General features: G+C 47.2%; 1 protein-coding gene across 1 annotated transcript in view; it reads left to right on the top strand.

Annotated features, from left to right (window-relative positions):
* pkd1a (polycystic kidney disease 1a) overlaps nucleotides 1–24,907 on the top strand; it is a 117,412-nt gene that overhangs the window by 37,785 nt on the left and 54,720 nt on the right. The window contains 9 exon segments of the mRNA XM_072657900.1: nucleotides 1,707–1,921; nucleotides 4,298–4,419; nucleotides 4,594–4,744; nucleotides 7,421–7,701; nucleotides 11,401–12,165; nucleotides 12,946–13,077; nucleotides 13,855–14,030; nucleotides 16,879–17,012; nucleotides 17,700–21,352. Coding sequence (XP_072514001.1) covers nucleotides 1,707–1,921; nucleotides 4,298–4,419; nucleotides 4,594–4,744; nucleotides 7,421–7,701; nucleotides 11,401–12,165; nucleotides 12,946–13,077; nucleotides 13,855–14,030; nucleotides 16,879–17,012; nucleotides 17,700–21,352 — 5,629 coding nt within the window.

The raw sequence follows: 24,907 nt of genomic DNA, 5'->3' as shown, positions 1-24,907 counted from the left end.
TAGAGAGAGAGGGACGTTAGAGAGAGAGGGACGTTAGAGAGAGGGGGACGTTAGAGAGAGGGGGACGTTAGAGAGAGAGGGACGTTAGAGAGAGAGGGACGGGGGTGTTGTGAACTTTGACAGTTTTTTCTTCTTTTTCTTTATAACCTGAACCAGATAGGACACACACACTCACACACACACACACTCACACACACACACTCTCTCTTATGTAAGAATGCAGAAATGAACACAACATCTCGTCCTCCGTTCTCTCTCTGTCTCACTCTCTCACCCTCTCTCTCTTTTTTTCTCACTTTAGTTTTTATAGTGTGTGTGTGTGTGTGTGTGTGTGTGTGTGTGTGTTTTCTTCACAGATGTTAGTGTTTGGCTCAGTCCCATCAGAAACACCATTCTGAAAGGAAAATCAAAACAACTGTGTGTGTGTGTGTGTGTGCTGGGCGAGGGACGTCTCGTGTGTGTGTGTGTGTGTGTTATGCGAGTTGACCTGTGGTGGACAGGTGGAGGGAGAGCTGGAGTGGAGTAGTTGGTGGACAGTACACTGCAGTGCTGCTTCACACCAGAGCAGGAGCAGCTTCAGGACCACTCCTGCTGAACAGAGGGTCCTGAACCCCGGAACTCCCCTGGTCATTATATTCTCTTCTCCTGATTGGGGGCAGTTTAGCTTTTAGAGTGTGTGTGTGTGTGTGTGTGTGTGTGTGTGTGTGTGTGGTCCAGAAGAGCCGCCATTATAGCTTCAGAGCAGTCCGTTCACTGCTAACACACACTGCACTGCTAATGCACGTCCTAATGCACCCAACAGCAGTGTGAAAGACTAGTGGAGAGCCGGCCAAGACAGGAGAGCTGTGATTGGCTGTCGAGGTTATTTCACCATGGTGATTTCTGAATACTCTCAGAGAACCTGATTAATAACTACTTTGCATCATTAGTTATTATCTTCATTTCTTTGCATTATTTGAGCAGTTGTGTTTGAGCAGTTGTCATTTCCCCAAATAAATAAATGCTGTAAATAACAAATATTTTTATGTGGAATTTAGGGGAAATGTTGTCAATGGTTTATTGAATACAACCTGTATGTTAATTTCCCTTAAACACACTGTCTATAAATAGTAAAAGCAGAGAAACTGATCATGTGGGGTGTCCTTATTATTATATTATATTTTTCTTCATGAATGGACCAATAGAAATGCTGCAAAATGACTTGAAATAATGAATCTGTTGTACATATTACATATAGGCATTTGCATATATATTACACATATGGGACATATATTGTAAATACATATAGCACATCGTTTTCAGTCTTACATCTGGGTCACTCTGCAAGACCCTCTGATGGTGGGATCTGGCACCAAGATGTTCCAGCAGATGCCATAAGTCCTGTAAGTTGTGATCAGACTCAGGTCAGCGGCACTTACCCGGCTGTCCACATGATGGAAGAGTAAACCGGACTTGTTGGACCAGGATCAGGTCCAGGTCCGTTACCTCCATGTCCATTGTGGGCACTGTAGACTGCGGACAGTGGTCAGCATGGGGGCTTCGACTAGTCTTCAGCTTTACCCTCGTAACCATCGTCACAGTAGCCTTTCTGTCGGCTCCGCCCACATGGCATAGCCTGTTTTTATTGGCCCATCTGGGCATGTGTTGTATATGATGTGTGTAGTCCCACACTCTCACACTGTGTGTGTTTGTATTTGTGTGTTTAGAGAACGTGGTGTTTGGCTGGGTCTCAGTGATGTTGACTCTCCGGGTACTCTGCGTTGGGTGGACGGTTCAGAGGCCCGGCCGGGGGAAGACGGAGCGAGGGATAGGGCCACTCTGGTGGACGGGAATGTTTGCGTGTCTCTGGACCACAGTGGATTGACCAGCGCACACCCATGCAACGCCAAGCGGGCCTTCTTCTGCCAGTTCACACACCGAGGTAGGCATCTTTTCTTCCTCATGCTCTGTCGGAGATGAAGGGGCCCACATCACGGAAAGCTCCTGAGTTCGGGTAGCTTAGGGGGCAATTACTTTTTCCATCTGGGCGATACACACTATATGTCCAAATGTTTGTGGACACTGCTTCCAATCAACGCACTCATTGCTGACACAGATATGCAAATGCACACACACAGCTTGTCTAGTCCCTGTAAAGAAGAAGTACTGCCAATAGAATAGGACCATCTGGAGCAGATAATAAACATCATGACCCTATTGGCACCATGCTGCCTAATGCCATGCGTGGGCTAGAGGGGTATATATGAGAAGCTGTGGAGCAGTGGAAGAACTGTGTTCTCTGGAATGATGGTGGCGGTGGAGCTCCATCCAGTACTTTGGGGATGAGTTGAGGAGTTGGGGATGATGACCTCTTTTGGTCATCTTCCAACATCCTGACCTCACTGACACACTTGTTGCTGAATCCAATCAAATCCTCACAGCAATGCTGCTCCAAAATCTAGTAGAACATCGTCTTATCTGGACAGTAGAGACAATAGAAAGTAGGGAGAGTAGAGTTTTTAATTCTCTTGATTTCATAAAAAAAGCAAGTGTCTCAATACTTTTGCCCATTCCGTATATGAAATTAGCTTAAAAACATTTCTATATTATATAAAATGGTCTATTAAAGGTTTTCCATGATTTGAGCTTTTAATATAAAATATTTCCCTCCCTGCATTTCTCTGGAGCTCCCTGCACAGTGCTTACTCCACACAGTCTCGCCTCCACACTCACTCGCACAGGGACTGCAGTGAGTGGTCTTCTCTGTGAGTGTGTTGGTGAATTATTGAGTGAATTGCTGTCTCTGATGGAGCTGGCAGGTCTGTTGTCTTGCATTGTGGCTGCAGTACACTGTTTGTGTGTGTGTGTGTGTGTGTGTGTGTGTGTGTGTGTGTGTGTGTGTGTGTGTGTGTGTGTGTGGGTGGGTGTGTGTGTGGGTGGGTGGGTGGGTGGGTGCTCTTGGCCTGGGTGATGGGGTGATGTTATCAGAAGTGACTTGTAACCTTATAGCCATATTATAAAAATGGTAATTAGCATTTATAATGAGGATGATGATGATAATGGTAATAATAATAATATTTATTTGTAAAGCACCTTTCATATATTAATGCAGCTCAAAGTGCTTCTCACAGGGCTTAAAAAAATAAAAAAAATTAAAATAAAATGACAAGTGTAAGAAACTATTCAGAGAAGCTGTAGAGCTAAGAAAAAATGTAGGGTAAAATGAAAACTGAAAAAACCCCAAAACAAAACACAAAAGGTTATGAAATATTAAAATAATTTATAATAAACGATACTAAAACACTGGGAAAAAAGCAAAGAAAGTGGGTAAAATCTGTGAAATCTTAAACAATATGAAACTGTAAAATTTAAAAAGAAAGTAAGATCAAATGAAAACAAAGTAAAACTATTAAATGTTTTTCTAGAAATGATAAATGCATAATAGAATAACTGATAAAAGTACTTTTATAAGTAACAAATGAACAAGTAAACAAATTTTGAAATGTATGTAATTCTCTGAAATTGGGGATTTTACATTTACTGCTCAACTATGCAGAATTTCTTCAGCAAGGGGGCGCTATTAACGTGCAAGTTCCGTCTGTGAAAATCCATTTCCAAGTCTGTTTCTTGACAAGCCTAACATGTTGGCACGTCGTTCGCTGAGGAGAAAAGATCCCGTGGAGCTCCCGTTTAGATAGCAATGCTCCTCCTACTCCTCCAGCATCAGAGCTAATGATTTCCCTCAGACCTCAGAGCTCGTTACTGCTGTGTTTCAACGTCTGTAGAGGGATGGGTTTGGAGGTCAACCAGACTCTTTAGTTTTTGACAAAAACGCAACGTCTGTTCAAAACGGTCACATCTGTAAAAGGTCTACAGCACATCAAGCTCCAACGTTAGACAGACAGTGAGTGTCAGTGTGAGTGTGAGTGAGTGTGAGTGTGTGTGAGTGTGTGTGTTTGAGAGGAAAGTGTGTTCAGTATTGGGGACACATGCTGGCAGTAGTTTGTTTGATAGCTGCAGTCGCAATAAGCCCTGGAGACTCAGCTTGAATTCTGATGTTTGTTTGTGAAACAGACACACACACACACACACACACACACACACACACACACACACACTCTGTCACAGTCCCTCAGAAGGAAAGATTGTGTTGTGGTTAAGAAGATGGAGTGCCCTCGTTCATCTGTCTGTCCTGTTAACTCTGTGTGTGTGTGTGTGTGTGTGTGTGTGTGTGTGTGTGTGTGTGATGGGATGACTGGTACACTGACTACTGGATTAAATATATATACTCTCTCTCTCTCTCTCTCTCTCTCTGCAGTGCGTGTATCTGATGGAGGGGTGTTCATGGTGGGTATGGGTGTATTTAACGCTCAGACAGCTCTGAGCACTCCTGAGGTGTCACCCAGCCCTGCAGCACAAGCCCCAGCCAACACTGTGGAGGTAAACACACACACACACACACACACACACATCCTCCATTCACAAATATCTACTTCTTTGTGTGTACATTATGTATGTTTTGTATACATGATTGATTGATTGATTGATTGATTGATTGTGTGTGTGTGTGTGTGTGTGTGTGTGTGTGTGTGTGTGTGTGTTTTCATGTTGTAGCTGCTCCTCTTCCCTGCTCTGAGTTTTGGGTACAGTGGACGTCTCTCATCTCTGGAGCTGATCACACACTCTCTGAGCTCTCACACACAGGTGCGCTTCCAGGTGTACCGCCCTCACTGCCCTCAGCCCGGACAGCACCTGCTCCTCCCAGGTAACCCTCACACACACACACACACACACACACACACACATATATATATATATATATGTATGTATAAATATATATCAAAGCCTCTTTGATCTGCTCCTGATGGTCCAGCTGTCGGTACTTCAGTGTAACTTATATGGTAGCACACCTGGTACCAAAGGAGTCACATGACCTAGTGACCTTTAGTCCAGTAAACAGCTTGTTGATGAGGTCCTGCATCGCCAGCAGCACTGCATCCACTGCCTTTAGTAGAGTGGCCCTCTAGAGCAGGCCCTCTGCTTCTCTCTCTCTCTCACACACACACACTCTGTAAATGCACTGTATGTGTATTAATCAGGTCCTGCTGGTGTGGATTGTCTCTCTGGCAGTGATGCACACAAAAGCTACAGTAGTGCTTATTGTTCTCCCCAGCTTAGCTAGTTGATTAGTTAGTTAATGAGTTAGTTAATTAGTCAGATAGTTGGACAGTCAGTCAGTTATTTAGTTAATGAGTCTGTCAGTTAAGTTAGTTAATAGGTTAGTCAGTTAAGTTAGTTAACGAGTTAATCAAGTAAATGGTCAGTCAGTTAGTTAGTGAGTCAGCCAGTTATTTAGTTAATGCATTAAGCAGTTAGATAGTTAGTTAATGAGTTAGTCAATTAGATAGTTAGTTAATGAGTTAGTCCGTAAGTTAGTTAATAATTTGGTCAGTTAGTTAGTAATGAGTTAGTTAGTTAGTTAATGGGTTAATCAAGAAAATGGTCAGTCAGTAAGTTAGTTAATAGATTAATCAGTTAGTTAGTTAATGGGTTAATCAAGTAAATGGTCAGTTAGTCAGTCAGTTATTTAGTTAAGGAATTAGTCAGTTCGATAGTTAATCAGTTAGTTAGTTAGTAATGAGTTAGTCAGTTAGTTAGTTAGTCAGTTAGTTCGGAGAACTGCAGGCATGGACCGTGGTGGTCCTCCCAGCAGTCAGAAGAGGATGAGGGTCTGTGTGTGTGTGTGTGTGTGTGTGTGTCGTGATCATCCACCATTGTTAGCTACATTAGCCCTAAAGCCTTAATCCAGAGCTAAAGACCCCAAACATCACCCGGCTGATCGACTACAAATGGGATGCACGGATCGGCCATAACATTAAAAACACTGATGATCTGGTTCCAGTGGCTCCTGTAAAAGGGGAGGAGCTACATATTAGGCAGCGAGTGAACAGTTCGGTTCAGTTCCTGAAGGTGATGGAGGTGTTGAAGCAGGTAAAGCGGTCAAGCGTAAGAATCTGAGACACTTTGAGAAGAACCAGACTGTGATGTTCTAGACGTCGACTGGGTCAGAACATCCCCAAAACATCAGACCGGTCTTGTGGGGGCTGTTCCCGGTATGCAGTGGTCAGCACCTACCAAAAGGGTCCCAAAGAGGAGCCACCTGTAAACCCAGGGCTTATTCATGCTCATGCGGCGGTCGTGCGTCCATGAGTCCATGGAGTCCATGCCTCGAATGGACGGAGCACAAGGGGGACCTACACAATGTTAGGCAGGTGGTGTTAATGTTCTGGCTGATCGGTAGAAAAGGGAAAAGTGTGATTCTTTGAAAAGCTGTTGTTTTTAGAGAGGCATTCAGAACCGGGGATGACTAAACACCAAGCAAGGTCACTTCCCTTCAGAACAGTCCCACCCAGAGGCCTCTGCAGCTTCTTAGCGGTCAATACTACACAGACAAACAGCTGAAGACACGGGACAGAGAGTGCGTGTCCTCCGTCTCCATCGATTTGGCGCGGAGAAAAGGGGCACAGGCGAGAGAGCGTGCTCTGTGTTTCCAGCAGCCGCCGAGGCCTGACCTAGAAAGAACAGAGAGGGACGCTTTAATGGCCGGAGGACAATGGGGAAGAAAGGGCTGAGCGAGGGAGCGACGGCGGGAGCTGCGTTAGCAGAAAAGGAAGACGTTGAGAAGGAGTGTGTGAAGGGAAAAAAACAAATCTGCCAGTGCGAGGACTTAATTACACCTTTCATAAGAACAGCTCAGCCAGTAATGCAGCTTTCAGTGATGTGGTGTGTGTGTGTGTGTGTGTGTGTGTGTGTGTGTGTGTGTGTGTGTGTGTGTGTGTCGCTGCTTGTGGTTTTTGTTTCTCCCAGGCAAGAAGCTACATTTAAAGCTGTTGCAGGAAATGAACTTTGTCTGAAGTTGTGCTTTTTTACTGTTACACTGCAGCTCCGAGGCGAATGAGCACTATTTGGACAAAAGTATGTGGACATCTGCACGTGCATTGTTTCATCAAGTGTATTAAAAAGAGTCTAACAAAAGGAGCAAGAGTTAGTGAGGTCAGGATGTTGGAAGAGCACCACCCATCCTCAAACCTGAACTCCCCAACTCATCCCAATAGTACTGGGTGGAGCTCCATCATCCATCATTCCAGAGAACACAGTTAGTCTTCCACTGCTCCACAGCTTCTCAGTACTGGGGGGCTTTATTTATACCCCTCTACTAGCCCACGCCTGGCATTAGGCAGCAAGGTGCCGATAGGTTTATGTTGTTTGTCTGCTCCAGAGAGTCCTATTCTATTGGCAGTACTTCTATGTGTGTGTCAGCAAGCATTTTAGCTGTGAATGAATTTATTAGAAGGGGTGTCCACAAACATTTGGACATATAGTGTGTATAGTGTCCTTAAACTCAGTTCCTGCTTCAGCCGAGATTTTCCATTTCTTCCAGGTTGTGGTGATCTCTGCGCCCCCATTGCCATGTGCCGGCCCCCAGACGTCCCGCTGAACAACAGCTCCGTCTCCACATCTCAAGCTCCGCCCTGCCCCGCGCTGCAGCAATGGTGCCTGTACTCGTCCTCCTGCCTGCCCCTCAGGTACCCCTGCTCACCAGACTCTTGCCCCAACTGCTCTGGGATGAAGGCCCTGCCCCCTTTAACTCTGCGTCCACAGTACCGCCTGCTGGGGGAGGTCCAGTTCTCACTGCCCTCCGGACCCTCTACACACATTCTGGTAAGTGTCAGGACTGTCAGTTTATTCCATCACTGCCCACAGCAGACGTTCTGCTGACCGCATCGGATTGTAAGAGTAAGATTGTAAGAGACTAAAATGAAAGATTAGACATTAATATTATTAGAGATTAAGACTAGGATTTTAAGACTAAGATTGTAAGAGACGAAGACTATAAGAGACTTAAATAAAAATTGTAAGATTATGGTAAACGATTAGGATGGTAAGAGATTAAGATTAAGAGTAAGAAATTAAGGTTACTATTGTAAAAGATTGAGATTGTAAGAGATTAAGATTTTGAAAGATTAAGACTAAGATTGTGAGAGATTAAGATTGAGATATTAAGATTAAAAGTGAGTGATTAAGATAGATATTAGGATTAAAAGTGAGTGATTAAGATTGAGATATTAGGATTAAAAGTGAGTGATTAAGATTGAGATATTAGGATTGTAAAAGATTAAGATTGTGAGATTAAGATTGTGAGAGATTAAGATTGAGATATTAAGATTAGGATTGTGAGACATTAAGATTGAGATATTAGGATTGTGGGAGATTAAGATTGAGAGATTAAGATTGGGATTGTGAGAGATTAGGATTAGGATTGTGAGAGATTAGGATTGAGAGATTAAGATTAGGATTGTGAGAGATTACGATTGAGAGATTAAGATTAGGATTGTGAGAGATTAAGATTAGGATTGTGAGAGATTACGATTGAGAGATTAAGATTAGGATTGTGAGAGATTAAGATTGAGAGATTAAGATTAGGATTGTGAGAGATTAAGATTAGGATTGTGAGAGATTACGATTGAGAGATTAAGATTAAGATTGAGAGAGAGATTAAGATTAGGATTGTGAGAGATTAAGATTGAGAGATTAAGATTAGGATTGAGAGAGATTAAGATTAGGATTGTGAGAGATTAAGATTAAGATTGAGAGAGATTAAGATTAGGATTGTGAGAGATTAAGATTGAGAGAGAGATTAAGATTAGGATTGTGAGAGATTGTGAATGAAGCTCACATTAGCTGTGCTGATTCCGTCGTTTCTGTTGGTTCGTGAGGAGTGCAGGACTGTCCTGTACGCTCCTGTGAGACAGTGTGCTGAAGAGTAAATAGGAGGCTTTACTAAGAGCTTGTCAGGATTTAGTCTTTTCAGAAAAGTTGTTTGATTTTCAGTCTGGTGTTAATGACCACCTCTAACCCCCCCTGTTCACAACAGTGCTATGCTAAGGCGCTAAATAATCCATTTGGGAAGCAGGATAATTATACGCTGTGTGTAAAGCGCTGCTGCTGTCGACTTGAAGGCAGGAATGCAGCGTTTAGAGGGGAGGTGTGAAGTGGAAATGAACTTTTCAGCTGGTGTCGTAGTTTCATGTTGGAAAGTGTTCTCCACACTTCAGAAGCACGAGGAAACAATGAAAGAAATGATGTTATTGATGGGCTTAACTGTGTCTATACGGATGGTGCTGGTGCACTGTTGTGTCTATATGGATGGTGCTGGTGCACTGTTGTGTCTTAACGGATGGTGCTGGTGCACTGCCGTGTCTTAACGGATGGTGCTGGTGCACTACTCTATCTTAACGGATGGTGCTGGTGCACTGCCGTGTCTATACGGATGGCGCTGGTGCACTACTGTATCTTAACGGATGGTGCTGGTGCACTGCCGTGTCTATACGGATGGTGCTGGTGCACTGCCGTGTCTATACGGATGGTGCTGGTGCACTGTTGTCTTAACGGATGGTGCTGATGCACTGTTGTGTCTTAACGGATGGTGCTGGTGCACTGTTGTGTCTATACGGATGGTGCTGGTGCACTGTTGTGTCTTAACGGATGGTGCTGGTGCACTGTTGTGTCTTAACGGATGGTGCTGGTGCACTGTTGTGTCTTAACGGATGGTGCTGGTGCACTGTTGTGTCTATACGGATGGTGCTGGTGCACTGTTGTGTCTATACGGATGGTGCTGGTGCACTGCCGTGTCTATACGGATGGTGCTGGTGCACTGCCGTGTCTTAACGGATGGTGCTGGTGCACTGCCGTGTCTTAACGGATGGTGCTGGTGCACTGCCGTGTCTTAACGGATGGTGCTGGTGCACTACTGTATCTTAACGGATGGTGCTGGTGCATTGCCGTGTCTTAACGGATGGTGCTGGTGCACTACTGTATCTTAACGGATGGTGCTGGTGCACTGCCGTGTCTATACGGATGGTGCTGGTGCACTACTGTGTCTATACGGATGGTGCTGGTGCACTACTGTGTCTATACGAATGGTGCTGGTGCACTGTTGTGTCTACGGATGGTGCTGGTGCACTGCTGTGTCTACGGATGGTGCTGGTGCACTGCTGTGTCTATACAGATGGTGCTGGTGCACTGCTGTGTCTATACGGATGGTGCTGGTGCACTGTTGTGTCTATACGGATGGTGCTGGTGCACTGTTGTGTCTATACGGATGGTGCTGGTGCACTGTTGTGTCTATACGGATGGTGCTGGTGCACTGCTGTGTCTTAACGGATGGTGCTGGTGCACTGCTGTGTCTTAACGGATGGTGCTGGTGCACTGTTGTGTCTATACGGATGCTGCTGGTGCTCTGCTGTGTCTATACGGATGCTGCTGGTGCACTACTGTGTCTATACGGATGGTGCTGGTGCACTACTGTGTCTATACGGATGGTGCTGGTGCACTACTGTGTCTATACGGATGGTGCTAGTGCACTACTGTGTCTATACGGATGGTGCTGGTGCACTGCTGTGTCTATACGGATGGTGCTGGTGCTCTGCTGTGTCTATACGGATGCTGCTGGTGCACTGTTGTGTCTATACGGATGCTGCTGATGCACTGTTGTGTCTATACGGATGCTGCTGGTGCACTGCTGTGTCTATACGGATGGTGCTGGTACACTGCTGTGTCTATACGGATGGTGCTGGTGCACTACTGTGTCTATACGGATGGTGCTGGTGCACTACTGTGTCTATACGGATGGTGCTGGTGCACTACTGTGTCTATACGGATGGTGCTGGTGCACTACTGTGTCTATACGGATGGTGCTGGTGCACTGCTGTGTCTATACGGATGGTGCTGGTGCTCTGCTGTGTCTATACGGATGCTGCTGGTGCACTGTTGTGTCTATACGGATGCTGCTGATGCACTGTTGTGTCTATACGGATGCTGCTGGTGCACTGTTGTGTCTATACGGATGGTGCTGGTGCACTACTGTGTCTATACGGATGGTGCTGGTGCTCTGCTGTGTCTATACGGATGCTGCTGGTGCACTGTTGTGTCTATACGGATGGTGCTGGTGCACTGTTGTGTCTATATGGATGGTGCTGGTGCACTGCTGTGTCTATATGGATGGTGCTGGTGCACTACCGTGTGGTCTGGGAACGGTCTGGGCGTGGTCTTAATATTCTAATGACCGTGCGTGACTGACTGCCCTCTGTCACTGGCGAACAACATTTTGTTTGCGTTACCATGGCAACGCACAAGACCTTGGCTCATGGCTGCTCATCTGCTCCAGAGGGATACAGGGCTTTGATACAGGGGCATGTACACATCTGTGTCAGCGATGGGCGCAGCTTAAAGTAGTTTAATGCATTTATTAGAGGGGGGTGTCCACAAACATTTGGACAGTAGTGTAGCGACAGACTCTGCTAATGTCCACGTCCCCGCTCCTGTCCACTGACGCTAAACTAACCTCTGGCTTCCACTCAGGTCCAGAAGGAGCTGGATGACCTGCTGGTTGCCCCGGGAGACTTCATCGGCCTCCAACACGACGCCGGGCCCTCCGGTCTGCTCGGCTACTCGTCCGACCCTTCGTCACCATGGAAACAGAGCTTCCTGGTCCAGAACCGCTCCGATTGGCTAGACGCTAACGAGACCCTGGAGGCAGGCGGAGACGGAGAGTGGGTGGCGGAGGCAGTGTGTCCGATCAGGGTGCTGTACGTCCAGCAGAACGACACCAAGCTGCGCGGCCCGTTTCTCAAATCCGGGCTGCCCCAGACGGGCGACTACAGCCTGGAAGTGATGTCCGACGACCCCGACTTCCCCGTGACCGCGTCCTGTCCCGTCCACGTTATCCCTCCGTTAGGCCTCACCGTGATCCATCCAGCCAGCCAGAACGGGATAGTCTACTTCCTACCCAATCAGACGTCGATCCTGGTCAAAGTACGCTCTGAACACAGCGCTGTGATTGGCTGGCAGGACACCAATGACACCGTGCCCTTCCAACGTTCATGCCCTCCAGAGCTGGTCCCCAAAGTGCTCGAATGCAGGACGCCTGACCCGAACAGCGACGCCCTCTTCGCCTGGCTGGATCTTCAGCTGGGTTCCACGCCCCAGCAGACCAGGGTGGTGCTGCATGCCCAGAGCGAGGTGACCGAGGCCTTGCTGGAGATCCAGGCGAGGGTGGAGGAGCCACTGCGCGGCCTGAACGTCCAGCCCCATCCCAACCACAGGGTGCTGATGGAGTCTGTAGTGGTAAGATGACCAGGCATGCTTTTTTATTAAGTACTCAATGTGGACAAAAGTATTGGGACACCTGCTTGTTCAAGGGTATTACAAAGGCTTTCTACTAGATTGTGTAGAAGCATTGCTGTGAGGATTTGATTGCATTCAGTAACAGGAGCAAGAGTTAGTGAGGTCCGGATGTTGGATGATCACCTCCCCACCTCAACTCCCAACTCCTCAGCTCATCCCAAAAGTCCCAAAAGTACTAGATGGAGCTCCACCATCCATCATCATTCCAGAGGGGACAGCTCCTCCACTGCTCCACAGCTCAATGCTGGGGGGCTTAATACCCCTCTAGCCCACGCCTGGCCTGGCATTATTAGGCAGCATGTTTATCTGCTCCACATAGTCCTATTCTATTGGCAGTACTACTTCTCTACAGGGACTAGACAAGCTGTGTGTTAAAGTAGCTGAACGCATTCGTTAGAAGGGGTGTCCACAAACTTTTTAACATGTACTGTGAAAGTAGGAGTGTGCTTGACTCTAGATCAGCTCTCTGACTCTGAGGTGCTTGATCAGATCATTTCCGCTCCCCTTTTCGTGAAGTTCACCTTCATTAACGTTGTCCAAGGTGTCGCCCGCTGCCTCTCTCTCTTTTTTGGGTGACGTTCTCGCGACTGCCCTTCCGCCGCTCCTGTTCTTCCTGAGCAGAACCGCTCATTAGCTTCACCTCTCATGACATTCTTCCGCTGCTCGTGTTCATTGGCACTAATCATTCTCCTCATATTTTCTCCTCATATCTCCTCCCAGAGCTACGCCGCGTCAGTAGAAGGCGGAACCGACCCGTCGTTCCGATGGACGGTGGACGACAAGCCATACTTCACCTATTACAACACCGTGCTCAACATCATCTACCAGAATGCTGCCGTCTACAAACTCACAGTAAGCCAGCACACACACTCACACCTGTAACAACGACCGCTTTACAGGAGAAGGGAAAAACCCTCTGAGCTTTTAATGGAAGTCAATGGAAAAAGATTAAATTGCCGGTCATTTTGGAGCATTTCTATTGGTCATCGTGAGATTCAGATACAATGTAAAGAAATGAGGCCAATGAGGTTGAAGGCTCCCTAATTTCTCCACCCTCCCTCGATCAAGTGTACTAGACTAGACACGTTGCGTTGCGTTGGTGCTACAAGGACGCTGTATCTAACAAGTAGCCTAATAGATGATGAGCTGAGGTGGAGAGACAACCTCTCTCACTGCTGAATGCAGTCAAATCCTCACAGCAATGCTCATCCAGAATCTAGTAGAAAGCCTTCTTCAGTTACTCCAGCATGAGCCAGGTCAACTCTTTTTTTTTTTTTTTTTTTTTAATACCCTTGATTTGAGAAGAAACGATAAAGAAGGAGGAGGCGTCCCAATACTTTTGTCCAAATAGTGTAGGTCTGCCTTGTGCTTTTAGCAGTGCCTGTAAAAGATTATGGTGCATATTATGGAATGATGGTGGCCAGGATGCTGTAATAAACTTTATTACTATCATTTATAATTATGTATAATTATCACTGTAAATAATTACTATACAAAGCATGCCGTGTGACCAGCAGCATGTCCTACGCCACTGCAGCACACACTCGCCTGTCAGATGTGTGTGTGTGTAAGGTCAAAGATCATGCCAGCGAGTTCAGCCTGACTGATGACGTTTGTCTGGTTTCCTAGGTAACGGCCATGAACAACGTGAGCATCCTGACAGAGGATTTTAACGTGACGGTGGACAAAATGAACCCGATGAGCGAGATAACCGTGCGCGGGGTCCCCGAGATCGTCACTCAGGGGCGTCCTCAGACCCTCTCCGCCATGGTGGAGGTGGACGTTTCCGTGGACGTCACGTTCAGGTCAGTTCTCTGTGTACGGTATGGGCTTATAGAGGGTGTCATACACTTCGCTGTGTCTAAATACCCTCAACCACAGCAGGAGACACTGCGTGTCCAAAAGTTTGTGGAAGGGAAAAGGTCCTGAAGTTGTAGGCCTGTGGTTTCGGCAGTAAAGAGGACATTGGACACCAGTGGACCTGCGCTCTGACAGGCCGACCGGCCGGCTGGAGAAAGCTTAGGGGGGAGATGGACAGGACTGAGATTTGCATAATGACCCTGTGGTCATGCCCGTCATGTGAATGCAGGCATGGCTTATTGGAGCTGAAGCTGAAAGGCATGAGGGTCCGTTATTTAAGGGGTCTTAGTGGAGGCGCTTAGGCTGCGACCAAGGTGGACTGTGTGCTGTACCTAACAGCAATAACACGGCAACCCTCGTGTAATACCAACAGATCCACACAGCTCAGTGCAGAGGTGTAGCACATCGCTTCAGATAAGAGAAGGGGAGGGAAGAGCAGACGCTGCCTGTTCTTCAGGGTTTGGGATTATATGGGGATTTTCATTATTTAGAGCAAATGTGTATTTAGAAATGTATAGATTGTTATTTTAAGTGTGTGTGTGTGTGTGTGTGTAATGGTCTTTCCATGCTCTGATTTCCTTAATCAGAGGGTAGTTTAGCAGTAAAAGTTAGGAGGATTAAATCAAATACAGTGCAGTTTGAAAAAAATACCCAGTAAAGGCTTAATGTAGTAAAAGATTAATACAGTAAATTCTGGTAGAATAGAATATAACTTATAATAAATAATATATAAATTTATCTATCTATCTATCTATCTATCTATATATATATATATATATAGAATTTGGTAAAAATATAAAAATAAGTTTTTTTTAAAAAGTAAAGGTTTGATACAGTAAAGTTATATTATATTATTCATAATATAATTTAATGTGTGTGTGAATATATATTACAGTAAAATATGGTAAAATAAAAAAAACAGTAAGTTTTGGGGAAAAGAAACAAAAATACACAAAACTTTAATACAGTAAAATTAGGGGAAAACGATAACAATTTTATACAGTAAATATATATATATAATTAAAGTGCAATACAGTAAAATATGGTTTTTAAAATTTAATTTAATAAAAAAATTAATAAAAAAGTTAATGTTGTTCTGTACATTTTTTAAAGTACATTTTGTATATAATTTAGAGAAACTACACAATAAAAGTTTTCTACAGTAAAATTTGGAGAAATGTTTAAAGACGTGCTAGACAATACGCTGTAGCTGTTTTCAGTTTCCCAGTGGCCACTGGTCCCGTAACGTCCCTCCAGCCACAGTTTAACATCAGTAACCTGACCCTTCTTTATATGTGGGAGATCTGTGTACATCCCTGTGAGTCGGACAGTGAGGGAGCAGAGAACAGGGACAGATGGACTCGGCCTGCAGTCTGCAGGACAGTGAGGACTGTAGGTTTTTAGAGCTGGATGACTTTGGATGCTCGTCTTTCCTGCGTGTCTGAAAAGGTTCATCATTTACAGTAAATGTATCTTTGGAGTTTTATAGATTGTTGTTTAGAGAGGTAGAGTGTGTGTGTGTGTGTGTGTGTGTAATGATCTTTCCATGTCTTGTCTTGCTTTAATCAGAGGGTAATTTAGCAGCACATGCAGTATCTGATGTCTTTCATCAGCAAATTAAAGGCTGTTAGTTGAGTTTTGAGTTTCCTGGAGGCCGCTGTGGAGAGCCGGACGGGACTTTCCAGACCCCCCCACACACACACACACACACACGGTCACCTGCGAGAGCATATAAGCCTTCATAAAGTGCACATACCACACTATACTCTCTCACACACACACACACACACACACTCTCTCTCTCTCTCGTTCTCCCTCACCTCTGACACACACACACACACACATACACACACCCACGCCAGGGCTGCCCTGTAATAGCACTCTGCAGTGCACACGACCGCTCTCCATTTACAGCCTGTGGTTTCTGAAGATTGCTGACATGAATTTTCCCCACGCTGCTCCTGCCACCGAGCTTAACACAGCTTCCAGACTTTCCATTTCTCCTCCTGATCGCCCTCTCTCTCCCTCTCTCTCCCTCTCTCTGTCTCTCTTTCTCTGTCTCTCTCTCTCTCCCTCTCTTTCTCTGTCTCTCTCTCTCTCTCTCTTTCTCTGTCTCTCTCTCTCTCTCCCTCTCTTTCTCTGTCTCGCTCTGTCTCTCTCTCTCTTTCTCTGTCTCTCTCTCTCTCCCTCTCTTTCTCTGTCTCGCTCTGTCTCTCTCTCTCTCTGTCTCTCTCCCTCTCTCTGTCTCTCTCTCTCTGTCTCTCTCTCTTTCTCTGTCTCTCTCTCTGTCTCTCTCTGTCTCTCTCTCTTTCTCTGTCTCTCTCTCTGTCTTTATCTGTCTCTGTCTCTCTCTCTCTCTCTGTTCAGCACTGATCTCCTGTCAGAATCCTCCCCCTGCTCTGCTCTGAACACACTGGCTTCATAAACATCTGCAGTGCACACAATAAAAAAGCTGTGGAAGAGTGTACAGTATATGTGTTTTGAGGTGAGTTAGGTGAGTTGGTGGGTAGGTCAATAGGTAGGTCGATAGGCAGACAGGCAGGTTTGTAGGTAGGTAGGCAGGTAGGTCAATTAGTAGGTAGACAGATAGGTAGGCAGGTAGGTTGATCGGTCGGCAGGCAAGTAGGTAGGTAGGTAGGTACTGTATTGATCCCGATTGAAATGTAGCGATACTGCTCTACTCGTCACCTCTGCTCTAAATCTTCCTCTTTTGTGAGTTCAGTCTGAGAAGGGAAGCATGCTCTGTGTGTTTGGATATTTTTACCAATGACTTCCTGACTCCTTGTGTCTCAGGTGGTCGTTTGGAGACAAAGGTGACCAGATGCATCACTTCAAACCACCCTACAGTGACCCTCACCAGAGCCATGACCCTTCCAAAAAACAAGTAGTCCTGCACAGCGATGTCACATACACGTATACTCAGCCAGGTAAGTGACCCTTAACCCCGTCAAACGCAGATCAACTGGAGCAGACCGGCCCAGCAGGTCCAAGTGGAGTTCAAGTATTACATGAAATGTGAGCTGGTTGCAGATACACTATATGGACAAATGTATTGGGACATCTACTGGCGCTTTTATGACATCCGTTTCTATACCCATAGCCATTGATATTTGCAGCTCTACCAGCAGCAGCAGCAGGTCTGGAGCTCTGCTGCAGTTACTGAGTCAGTGGGAGGCTTTTCTGCACTCTGCTCTGAGCTCAGCACTCGGCCCTGACCCCGCTCTGTAACTTTACGTGGTCTGACAGACACTCGGTGGCTGAGCTGCTCTCTGTGAGCTGTTCCTCCTAAACTCTTCCACTGTTCAATAATAACACCACTCACAGCTGATGGAGGAAGATCTAGGAGGGAGGAGATTTCACCAGTTGACTTGTTGTTGTTGGTGCAGCAGTGTCTCCTATTACATCCAGAACCACACTGGAGTTCAGTGAGCTCTTCAGAACCTCCCGTTCTTTCACTTAGAGGCTGGATTTTGATCACCTGTGGCAACGGGACTGAATCAAACCCCTGAATTCAGTGCTGATCAGTTGTGTCCCAATACTTTTGCCCATAAAGTATGTAATAATGGCTTCCTTTTCAGATATTTATTGCATGTTTCCTTCTTTCCGTTCTCCAGGAGAGTACACCCTAATGGTCTCCGTCTCCAACCGCTATGAGAACAGAACCCGCAAGGTCGACGTGTACGTCTACAGCATTTTAACGGTGGTGGAGATCAAGTCCGATCCGGAGCTTCTGCAAGCCAGAAAGTCTGCTGCCTTTGAGGCCCATCCTCTGCCATCCCCTTACGGAATCATCTACACCTGGGATTTCGGCGACAACTCCAGCCTACAGGCAGGACGTGAGCGCAGGGTCTATCACGCTTACGAGTACGGCGGCACCTACACGGTCTGGGTGAACGTTAACAACACCGTGAGTAGCATGAACAGCTGCAAAGAGATGATGGTGTACGAGGACATTGAGGGTCTGGAGGTGACCTCGTCTTCTCCCACAGAACTCAACACCCTTACAGTCGTTGCAGCTACGCTGGAAGCAGGCAACAATGTCAGCTGGACCTTTGCTATGGGTGATGGTACTGTGCAAACGGGGGCGGAGCCTCGGGTGGAACACAGGTACATAAAAGACGGAAACTACACAGTCAACGTCACTGCATCGAATGCCATCAGCTCCAAATGGGTGACGGTACACGTTCAGGTGTTCGTGCTGCAGGTTTTATGGTTGGAGCCTGCTGGGTGCGTTCAGGAAAAAAACAACATCAACTTCCACGCTTACGTGTCGGGGAACGCCTCGGCTCACCAGTATGTTTGGAGTTTCGGGGATGGAACCGCCAATGAAACTCACAACGGAAGCCCCAGCATCACCCACTCTTACGACCGGAGCGGGAATTACCACCTGTCTCTGCTCATGTCCAGTAGTGCGAACAAGGCCAATTTCTTCAACTGGATTTGCGTCCAGCCGGCAATTTCCAACGTGACTCTCGAACCTTCGAGAAGGCACATCAGGCTTGGAGAGAAAAGCCAGTTTACTGTGACAGCCCTTCCAGATTTTGAATACACATACCTGTGGGACTTCGGGATAAGTGACTCCAAAGGTCCCATTCAGGGCAGCGACACAGTGGTTTTTACCTACAAGAGTCCAGGCCTGTATCTGGTGACGGTAACCGTCCTGAACAACATTTCCTACAGCAACTGCACAGTGCAGATAGAAGTGCAGCAGCCGGTGGGCTATCTGCTGATACAGCACAACGGGTCAACGGGGAACAGTCTTGCCTTGAGGCAGGACTACGCTTTCTCGTCATCTTCAGACTCGGCCAATGTTGTCTACAGCTGGGACTTCGGGGACGGGACGGTCCTTCCGGGCCACCATGTGACGCATGCCTATAATTCCTCAGGTACCTTCAGCGTCTGCGTCGTGGGCAAGAACGAGGTCAGTGAAAATAAAAGTGAGCTCACGGTAACGGTTTTGGCACCCATCCGGGGACTTTCGATCAACGCCAGTCGTGTCAACGTCCCTTTGAACACCTCCGTTAACTTTGAGGCCCACCTCGACCAAGGAGATGAGGTGCGATACTCGTGGATCCTTTGCGACCGCTGCACTTCCATTGTAGGCACACACATCATGTTCTACACCTTCCGCTCCGTCGGCACGTTCAACGTCATTGTGACCGCCGAGAACGACATCAGCACCACCCAGTCCAGTATCTTCATATTTGTGCAGCGGGAGCTGGAAGGCCTACAGATAGCGTCTGATGAGCTTGCAGATGGATGCTGCTTTGCCACCAATCGCATCCTTCACTTGCAGGCGTTTCTAAAAGAGGGAACGAACATGTCGTTCAGTTGGAACCTTCTACGGGAACACGAGAATACCGCTGCTCTCAATCTCACAGGCAAGACCATCGAACTCAATTACTCGACTCCTGGACCCTGTGAGGTCCTCCTGAAGGCCACCAACTTGCTTGGCCAGATAGCTGTGAACCGCACCATTGAGTTTCTCGATCCCGTCGGAAAGCTGGTCCTTGAGGCTTCCCCCAACCCCACAGCTGTCAACACCACCATGAACTTGACCGTCTTAGCGAATACCGGCAGTGATCTGCAGTATAGATGGTTGGTTGGCGGTCATCCTTTGCCGCATATCGCCTCCTCCGTCTCGCATGAGTTTGACAGTCCAGGACTGAAGGTGGTGACGGTGGAGGTTTCCAACAGAGTTAACATGGAGACTTCTTCGGTGTTGATCAGTGTGCAAGAGCCAGTTTCGGGGGTGGCCTTCACCGCAACCAGTGTAACGGAGCAGAACTTTGTAGCCACTGGGGTCAGTGTAGCGCTACAGGGTCATATCCAAACTGGGTCCAACGTCTCATGGATGTGGACTTTACCAAATGGGATCAAATCCAGCCAGCAAGCCACATCCTACGTATTCCCATACCCCGGGACCTTCACGGTCACTTTGAACGCATCGAATGACATCAGCAGCGAGGCGCTGTCGCGGGACTTCTTTGTGCAAGACCGAATTCAGGGGCTTGAATTCAGGGCCAGCAAGCAGAACGCCGCAGTCGGTGAGAACGTGGAATTCACCATCTCCGTCTCCTCTGGTACCTCGGTTAGCTACACCTTGAGCATCAGCGGGGATGCAACAGTCCACCCTAACATGACCTACGTACACCAGTTCAGCAGAGTGGACAACTACTACGTCAACTTGACTGCCAGCAATCAGATAAGCTCGGAGCGCAGGAACCTGCACATTTGCGTGCTGGAGCCCATTACCAAGCTCGCCATCCTGGACTGCTGTGAAGAAGCCATACCTGTGGGGGTTCCCAAGACCTTTGAGGCTCACATAGCCACAGGCAACCCTGTGAGATACATATGGACCTTTGACCTTCATCACGGAGTCAAGACAACCAAGCTCGATTCCCGAGTGACCTACGTACCTGAGGAGCCGGGTTTTCTGACCATCATTGTGAGTGCTTTCAATGTTTTGAGCGTTCAGAACGAGACCAAGGACGTGTACGTTCAGAACATCCTGAAATCGGCCTTTTTAGACGCCCAACCTAAGGACACTTTCATCAACAAGACTGTTCGCTTCCATGCAGGAGTTTCACCACAGTCCTCCTCCCTCACGTACCGGTGGGACTTCGGGGATGGAACCTCCGGCTTGCAATCCAGCGCCCCGTTAGCCGATCACGTCTATTCCCTACCTGGTCGCTACAGGGCCCGAGTGAACATCAGCAACCTGGTCAGCTCTGTTACCGCTCACTTTGATGTCAACATACGTGTTCTGGAGTGCAAAGAACCTGAGGTTCAGGTGGTCCAAGCTCCAAGGTTGGCCATCTGGCGGTCCAAACCAGCCTTGGTGGAGGCCAAGGTAGACTTGAAACACTGCGCTCGCTACGACACCCAGTATCTCTGGGAGATCTTTTCAACCCCAGACTGCCAAGATATCGAAAAGCGGTCACCTCCACCCGGTAAAGTCCGTCTGCCCGCAGAGGTCGATGTCCGGAGGCTCCAGCTGTCGCTTCCCAAGATGTCGCTTGCAGCCAAGAACTACACCCTGATCTTTTCCCTGTCCTACCGAGGCGTTCCTCTGAGGAAAGCTGCCTGTCTTCAGTTGTCGGTGATGTCCGCCAAGTTGGTGCCCATCATTGAGGGTGGCACGTACCGCGTCTGGTCCAAAACCCAAGACCTACAGCTGAGTGCGGAGCAGTCTTACGACCCCAACCTTGACCCGGAGAGTCAGACGCTGCTCAACTACCACTGGGAGTGCGTGAACACCTCAAAGGTAAGAACTGCACCTGAAATTGTTGAAGGTTGTACGTAGACCATCATCTACCCAGTCTCCAGTTTACTCCAAGCTTACCGCCTCACTGATGCTCAGACTAAGGGAATACTAGTGATGTGGAACTTCTGGCAACATGGCGGTTTTTGATCAATGTACCCTTCCAGCCCTACCAAAAACATAGCAAATCCCACAAGGCAGACATATATGGACAAAAGTATTGGGACAGCAGTTCTTTCAATGTATCTTCTGAAATCAAGGGTATTAAAATGAGTTTATCTGCTTTTGTTGGAGTCACTGTCTCTACTGTCCAGGGAAGAAGGCTTTCTACTAGATTTCAGAGGAGCATTGCTGTGAGGATTTGATTGCATTCAGCAATAGTGAGGTCCGGATGTTGAATGATCACCACTAAAGTATCCCAATCAGTACCATCCATCATTCCAGTGAACACAGTTCTTCCACTGCTCCACAGCTTCTCAATGCTGGGGGGCTTTATTTATACCCCTCTAGCCCACGCCTGGAATTAGGCAGCAGCATGGTGTCAATAGGTTCATGGTGTTTATCTGCTGCAGAGAGTCCTATTCTATTGGCTGTACTTCTTCTCTACAGGGACTTCTTTCAGCTTATTGATTTGAAAGGATCTCTTAGAAGGACATCTTAGGAGCTCAGAAGTCAGAGCTCTCGTTATCCCACAGCAATTTCTCCTCAGCCAATTTGCTTTTATCACCCTGCACATACTTTGCTGCGGGGGTGGGTGGGGGATTTGGAGGGGGGGGAAGGTTTATGAGGCACGGCTCAGGACGTTAGCCGTTAGGAGTCCTACCCGCAGTTTAATGCATTCCCTGTTCAAGGCGAAAGCAAGAGGGAACAGAGTGCAGATACTCCAGCAGTCAAATGGCTGGAAAACATAATTAAAGTCGAAGTATTTTCTTCCCCCCTTTTTCTTCCCCCTCGATGTGGTCTTAGAGGGCTTTTATGCTCCAGCTTGGCTCGTCCGCTCCCCCCTTTCTTTTTTTTCCCCTTTTCCCCTTCTAAAAAAAGCTGAGATTCCTATGCCGTGCGCTCTCCTTCCCTGGCACAGCTCCGGGTGGTGGGATTTAGTGTGTTTCAGTTTAAACTGGATGTTCCAGTGTAAAGACTAAACATTGTGGAGCGCTGGGGAATGCCAGGAGAAAGGAGAGAGAGAGAGAGAGAGAGCGAGCGAGCGAGAGAGTCTGTCTCTTTAAGTGGATTAGGACAAAAACCCACCAAAATACAAAACCTGGGATTTTGAGCTCATTTGGACAAATGTGTTCGTCTGATAGATGCACCGTCACCTCCAGGACACTGGGGGGGCTGTTGTGCTGTGGTGAAAGGTCCAGGGTGTTTGGTGGTGTTTGATGGAGGCCTCTGACTTGGTTGGGGTTATGATCCCATATATAGCGATTATATTGCGATACTGTAATTAAGACGATATTGATTGATTATTATTTTTTTTTAATTTAATAAAACTCTTATTATATATAATAAAAACACCTTTCAACTTTTTAGCCAATCAACTTTTTAGCCAATCAGAACAGTGGTAAAACACTGCCACCTGGTGGTAGGGGTTTAAACACAACACTAGATGAACCACTGTCTGCAACCTGTCTTTCCTTTCCTTTCACTCTTCATTAATAATCGATACTGTGTTTTTGAGAATTGATACAGTTCTGATAAACAGAATATCGCAATAGTTTGATATATTGATATTTTCATACACCCCATGTGAGTAGACGTGTAATTTTAATTTTTTTTATGTTTTTTTTTTTTTTTAAATATATCTTATAAAAAAATGTTATAAGCTATGCTGAAGGTGTGAGGTGTAAGAGATGTTGCCAAAGGGTGTGCAAGGAGCGACTGATCTCATTGCTAGAGGTGTGTAAGCCCTGGATGAACGGGGAGAGAGAGAGAGAGAGAGCTAGCAAGAGAGAGAGAGAGCAAGCGAGGCATTTAGTGGTTACATAACTGAGCAGATAAACATTCCTCCACATTCCTCAATCTCTCAATGTCTGATCTTCTGATCTTCCTCCAGACCTGATCGAGCTTTGAGCTGGCAAGAGAGAGCGAGAGAGAGCAAGAGGGAGAGGCCATAAACATTCTCAAAATCAAGTATGCCAGCGCCCAGTGAACTTACAGTCCTGTGGCGGTTAAACACTCAGTACTCAGACAGGGGGCGACACAGAGAGATAGAGAAAGAGAGAGAGAGACACCCATCAAAAGTGGTCCGCCAGGGTCTCCGAGTGGCTCAGCGGTGCTGCCACTATGGCCAGGGGGGGTTGGAGTTGGGCAGGGGGGTCGCAAGTTAGAGTTTGAGCCATGCCGCTTTGCCATCAGCGGCCGGAGTCGGAATGAGCACGACTGCCCGTGCTTTCTCCGGAAGGGTAGATGGCGCTCTCTCCCCCTCGTCACTCCCGTTAAAGTGGTGTTGACCTGGCGATTGGTGTCAGACAGTACACAGCCCTGGAGGACAGGCTGTTGGAGGTGTCCTGAGACTCTGAGTACCTCTAGCAAAGGCTTCAGAAGACAAGGGGGCGCTACGGTAGCCAAGCCGAGAAGTTGCGAAGGCTCGATGACCTCTAATGCTTTTCACGCAGTAATTACTTCAGCGGTACTCTGCTTTGAGATCTTCACGCTATTAGAGCTGAAGAGGAGAAGAGGAGCGAGAGAAGGTGAAAGGAAGAAGAGTGCCAGGCAAAGGAGTGAGAATCCAGGGGAATGAGGAAGACGGCAGCAAACTGAAGCCAGACTGGAGCTGTGAAATATTTATCTAGGTATAAATAATCCGAACAGAAGTGGAGGAGGAGGAGGTGGTGGAGGAGGAAGAGGAGGTGGTGGTTGTGGCGCTGAAGACAAATAGATCAGGGAAATGGCTTTTGAATGGGGCCGCTTGCAGCTCGCTGTGGCGTCTCCGACGAGATAAATAAAGGTGGTGGAGCAGGCAGGGGTGTTCAGGGCCTCAGCCGCAGAGCAGGGTGGGAGGAGAGAGAGGGGGGGAGCTGGAAATGGTAGAAATGTCAGGAGTGGGAGCTGAAATGTAGTGTTGTGGGACGTCCCGGGGTCTCGGAGTTGGGCTGCGGATATTTTTAGTGTTTGTTTTGTTCCTTCTTCTCATGGAAGCTTTATTTACTGCCTCTAACAGTGGCAGAGATAGAACCTGAGACCACAAAGACCACAACAGTCAAGTACAGTAAGCACAGCAACTGTGGAACTGATTGTGTCCGAATATTTGTGGACACCCCGACTAATAAATGCATTCAGCTACTTTAAGTTGCACACATTGTTGATACAGATGTATAAATGCTAGCACACACACACAGCTTAGTCCCCGTCTAATCCCCTTAGAGAAGAAGTACTGCCAATAGAATAGGACCACCTGGAGGAGCAGATAAACATCAGGAACCTACTGGCACCATGCTGCCTAATGCCAAACGTGGGCTAGAGGGGTATAAAACCCCTCCCCCCCCAGCATTGAGAAGCTGTGGAGCAGTGGAAGACTAACTGTGTTCTCTGAAATGATGGATGGAGGAGCTCCATCCA

The sequence above is a fragment of the Salminus brasiliensis genome, chromosome 15 (genome assembly GCF_030463535.1).
Source record: "Salminus brasiliensis chromosome 15, fSalBra1.hap2, whole genome shotgun sequence".
Lineage (NCBI taxonomy): Eukaryota > Metazoa > Chordata > Actinopteri > Characiformes > Bryconidae > Salminus > Salminus brasiliensis.
This window is presented reverse-complemented; position numbering and strand designations above follow the sequence as displayed.